General features: G+C 64.5%; 1 protein-coding gene across 1 annotated transcript; it reads right to left on the reverse strand.

The window, feature by feature from the left end:
• Window positions 1–3,595: 3,595 nt before the first annotated feature.
• MNEG_11161 (hypothetical protein) lies at window positions 3,596–5,095 on the reverse strand (the record flags this gene model as incomplete). The annotated part of the gene is made up of 3 exons (XM_014040367.1): window positions 3,596–3,715; window positions 4,036–4,497; window positions 4,847–5,095. The coding sequence occupies 3 exons, from the start codon at window positions 5,093–5,095 to the stop codon at window positions 3,596–3,598; spliced, it is 831 nt and encodes a 276-aa protein (XP_013895821.1).
• Between the last annotated feature and the right edge of the window lie 21 nt (window positions 5,096–5,116).

Consider the following 5,116-nt stretch of genomic DNA (forward strand, 5'->3'; position numbering starts at 1 on the left):
CGAGAGGCAACGGTGGAGGGGCGGCGCTGTTGCCGATGTGGTTGCCGCATAGATGATGCTGGGCTTGTGCTACTTTGACATGAGGGGTCCTTGGACTCATCCCTTGAATCTGGATTGTGTGAGGAGGCGGTAGGAGTGGGGGCATCGCGCGATTGGGTAGGCCCTTCGGGGTCGCGTGCAGCAGTAGGAAGAGAGCAGCAGCAACAGCAGCGGCGCAGCACCGCGTCGCGCATCGGCACACGGTGCAGGCGTCATGGCCCTGTGGCAGATAGAGACTTACCATATAATTTCAAGGGTGGAGTCGCGGGCCCCAACATGAGCAACACGATACGTTGAATGAGGGCGAGATCGATGATTGACCGCAATGGACTGTGCATATGTATGCATGGACAATTATTTTTTAATGATAATAAGTAATAATTGGTAGCGATACTTATACCCTTCACTGCGGCTGAGGGAGGTGCGCAGCTTCGTGCTGCATTCCTTTGATACGGTAGGATGCACCGCAGCGCTGACACACGGCGGCGGTGGGCGCGCCCAGATCGCATGTGCAGCCCTCAATTTGCGTAGCCACATGGACATTAGTATTAAACATTGCATACAGACTACATACGATGCCACGCTTCGGCTGAAGCCTGTGGAAGGTAGAGGCAGGCATGTGATGGACTGCTGCCGGTGCACGCTCTCAGCCGCGGCCACATTTGACAGATGTCGCGCCGAAGGCTGATAACACAACAAGCAACTGCCACATGCATGCTGGTGACACGGGCGTGCGCGCCGGTGAACAGCGCGCAAATCGGCCAGGACCGGCGCCCAATCGCAAGGGGCAACAGCCTGGCGGGGGGCGTTCGTTCGGCGGAGAACAAACGGTTGCTGAACGCGACTTGAGCGCTGAATGTCACGGCAGCTCCCATGGACAGGCCGCTCTCGCCGACGGTGCAGCGCCCTGAACAGCCTGCAGACCTGCGCTGAGCTCTGCTGCCTCCTGCACTGCACTGCTGCAACAGCCCCGGCGATGAAGATTCGTCCAACCCCGGGGTAGGGCGGCTGCGCAACTCGCGTATTTATGCTGCCCTTCATGTTGAAATTCATCCATCTGCCCTGCCCTACGCTTGGCCATATGACACCTGCACTCCACCTCCTGAAAGGCGGCGGCCGCTGGCGGCGACCGCACAGGAAGCTGCCCCCCGGCGCGCGATCCAGGGCGTCCCCGTGCGAGCTGCCCAGTCTGCTGCCAGCATCAAGCCTGGGGGAGGCCGCAGCCCTCGCCCGAGGCCCCCGAGGAACCCGCGTGCCGCATCCGCAACACGTGAAAAGACATGCGGACTGGTCGCGCACTGTGCGACAGTCCTGTTGCGCGCAAAACTGGGCGCAGCGCCTTGCCCCTCGCACAGCGCGTTGGATGCATCAACCCCCGCAAGGGAGTGATGCAAAGAGGTGATGCACATTGCAATGCAAGCCGTGTCCGTCCTCAATTGTTTTTGATTGGTTTTGTATTAGCAACTTGAATAACCATCATATGGCACGTTTATGCACATGTTTTCGCCGCAATTTGGCTTGAGTATGGGCACTGTGAATGCAGATCTACAGTCATCCCATGGTCCTCATCACTCCACGTAGAACTGCGGCGTCAGTTGTTTGTGCAGCAAACCACTCCCCCCTGCTGGCATGGTGTCCTCCTATCCATTCACAGCACATGCGCGCCCGCAGCTTCGATTGCCTGCGAATCCCCGATGACACACCAGGCCTCAGGTGCCTCGGCCATGGTTACACTGTAACACCCCTATCGTGCGACACCCCACACGCAGGGTGGTGGGCTTGCAGCTCCGGTAAGTAACAGCGTCGGGGCAGCTAGTGCCCCACCGTCGCAACCCTTGTCATGAGATGTCCCAGCACGCATACGCCGTAGTCAGCGCGTCAGATGCCCAAGGGCCGAAAAGCCCAGCCAGAAGGGTTGGAGCGCGCCTGGTCGGTCCCCTCCCCGCTCTTGCACCCCCATCGTCAGGCGGTCGGCTGGCGCCGCCGCTGTGTCCCGAGGAAACAAAACTCAAGCAGGCGAGGGCAGCTGCTTTGCGCAGTGGGCATGCAGCAGCGCCTGTGCACGTGGAGGGTCGTCTAAAAAAGGAGGGTTGGCGGGGGCACACAAGAGGCCCCCGGTCGCTCCGACAAAAACAGATACAGAGGCCTTCACAGAGTGAAAAAGTATAGATGGGGCAGCGGTGGTGCCGCGATTGTAATGGGGCCCGATCGAACAGGCAGGTGCAGCGGCTGCGTGGCAGCGCTCCGGTGCTCGGCGCACCTAGCAGCTGCGGACGTCGAGGGGCGCCCCGCAACCGCGCGACCAACGGCGGCTGATGAGCGCAGTTGTGGGCCGTCAAACAGAGGTGGGTGACCCCGCATTGGGCGGGGCGCAATGCAAGCGCAGTGATAGAGCAGGGCAGAGGGCGCATGGCCGGGGACGGGGTGGGCAGGGCGGTCGAGGCTGAGCTGCCCTTCAACATTGTAAAACGCCACGCGATGAGGGCGGCGGCGGGGTGCGTGAGAGTGCTCACGCGTGGTCATCAGCCCCGTTGTGCATGAGTCAGCGTGTATGTGCACGGCTGGGCGAGCCTGGTCAGCACACATGGATGCAGCGCCCCCGTGAGGGAGCAGGCGCGGCAGCACACGGTTTGCCACCCGGCACTTCTAAGACAAAAGCCAGGCGCAAACGCGGGACCCTGCTGGCCCAGTCATTAAGGAGACGCCTGCATGGTGGGTGGATGCAAACGAGCCGCATGGCACAAAACGTGGTCAACCCGCGTGTGAAAATGGAGAGTATAGCAATCGCAGCTTTGGACAGAACGAAGTGGGACAGAGCTGGACGCGCAGCGGGGCGCAGCGCGCGCGCGCGCCAGAAAGCGAGGCAAGGGGGTCGGCGGAAGCCAGCACACGTTGTAGTCAGGACAGTCATCCTCACGCTGCGGTGCAAGCACACGAAGCAGGTTCCGTTGCGGCTTGCTGGCGGCGCCCGGCGCGGCGCAATCGCTCGGTCCGCTTCGCATACGTAAAAACGCCATCCTGCTGAGCCCGCTCGGTCGACCCCGCCGGGGCCGGCCGCTGGCGTGGGCCGTCAATCAGGGGGAGCGGGCTCTGGACGCAGGCGGTGCAAGCGGCGGCGCCGACGGCTGATGGCCGGGGGCGCGTGGCGCCGCTGCACAGAGCGAGCCCAAGTTTTCGAGGTGGATGAATCAGGAAGACCCCTTGGTCTGGGGCAGGCAAGGGCGGCCCAATGACCACGTGACAGATAGTCAAAGCTGAACAGGTCAGAAGAGGAACAAAGGGGCGTGCGGGTGCGCCGGCTGGGGATCCCTCATCTCAGTCATAAAATATATAATAATATAACGTGGCGGCAAGCGAGTTGCGGGCTTGCGGCAAGCAGAGCGTCGCAGACTCTGAGTCAGCGAACGAGCGCTTGCGGCCTGCTGGGCGATTGTGATGCAAGCACTCGGTCAAAAGGAGAGGAGGGCCGTCAAACACGGTCAACTCGGTCAAAGAGGGACCCATGGCGCCCTGCCGGGCCGGCGTACTTGGAGCCGGCCACCCGCCGCAGGGGCTCTCACGATTGCAATCCCTGGCCGCTGCCGCCGCCCTGGGTGGCGCCAGCATATGCGGCTTGCGGGCCGCCGGGCGGAGCAGGGGGTTCTGGCTGCCCCTGGGAGCCATGCAAGTCGAGGTCCTGCAAATGCATGATGTTTGAGGGTTGGCAGGCGGGGTTTGGAGTCAGCGACGCGGGTCAGCCCGAGGCCGCACGAGCAGTCCAGCTCAGCAGGAAAAATGAAGCTTGGGCAAGGGGTGCTGCAAAGACAGCATGCCGCCTAGCATCAGGGGTTTGCATCAGGGTTCGAGGGAAAGATGAGATTGCGGTGACCGCCGGCCCCTAGCGCCGTCCGGACCCAGGTGCTGCAAATGATGCTCTCGCCCCTGATACGTGCCGCCGCCGCGCAGCACCCCATGCTGCGTTTTGACGCCCAAGTGCAGGCCGGCGGCGGGACGCACCTGCAGGGCGGTCAGGCGCTCCATCCCCTCTGGCAACACCAGCGCGCCGCCAAAGCCGCGCACCACCAGCCGGCGCAGGCCCAGACACTGCAACAGCGCGCCGCCGCCACCCTCGTCGTCACCGTCCCCGCCGTCCCCGCCGCCGCCGCCGACGGCGCCGCCCAGCGCGGCAAAGTCCCGCGCCACCCGCGGCGACGCCGGCGACGCCGGCCGCAGCCGCAGGGCGGCCTCCAGGCTGGTCAACTCGGTCAACGCCGCGACCGCCGCCGGCAGCCGGTGCAGCGCGGGGCACCCGGTGACGCGGAGCTCCCGCAGCCCCGTCAGCGCGGCGAGGGCGGCCATGGGCTCGGCGCCGCCGCGCGCGGCGGCGGGGCAGGCGTCGAGGGCAAGGGAGGTGAGGGAGGTCAGGGCCGCTAGGCCCGGCAGCGTGGCAAGCGCGGGGGCGTTTGAGATGGCCAGGTCCTTTGGGGGATTCAGGGGGCGGTTGAAGACGTGTGTGTGTGTGTGTGTGTGTGTGTGTGTGTGTGTGTGTGTGTGTGTGTGGTGATTGGATGATCGGAGGTCGGCGGCGCGGGCTTTGGGGGGCGCGGCCGCGCCTTGGAGGCGCGCCGGAGTCCGCGCATAGACAGGTGCGCCGCATCCTACAGCAGGCCGCAACAACACTGTCCTGCATCATATATTCCCACCCAACCCCAATCTCCTCCCGGCCCCTACTCCCGCCTTCCTAGCATCCTTTCCCTCAACAAGAGCAACCCCTCAGAATTGATCTTGATCTTGTCACGCCGGAAGGCGCCACATGTCGCCAGCTCACCCTCAGGCCTGGGAACCCCCCCAGGCTCAGCGACTCCAGCCCGGGCATCTCCGCCACCACCAGCCTTCGCAGCCCGGGCAGCTGCGGCAGCTGCGCGGACAGCAGCCGCGCCGCGGGCGTGGCAAAGCCGGACAGCTCAAGCGACTCGAGGCGCGAAAAGCCGCGCGGGTCGGGCGCGGCGCGGCGCGGCCGCGCGGTGGCGACGTCGCGTATGGCTAGGTGCTGCAGGGCCGGCAGGGCTCCCGCCATGCGGCCGGCGTCATCCCAGTC

Source organism: Monoraphidium neglectum (assembly GCF_000611645.1).
Source record: "Monoraphidium neglectum strain SAG 48.87 unplaced genomic scaffold scaffold02619, whole genome shotgun sequence".
NCBI classification, from domain to species: domain Eukaryota; kingdom Viridiplantae; phylum Chlorophyta; class Chlorophyceae; order Sphaeropleales; family Selenastraceae; genus Monoraphidium; species Monoraphidium neglectum.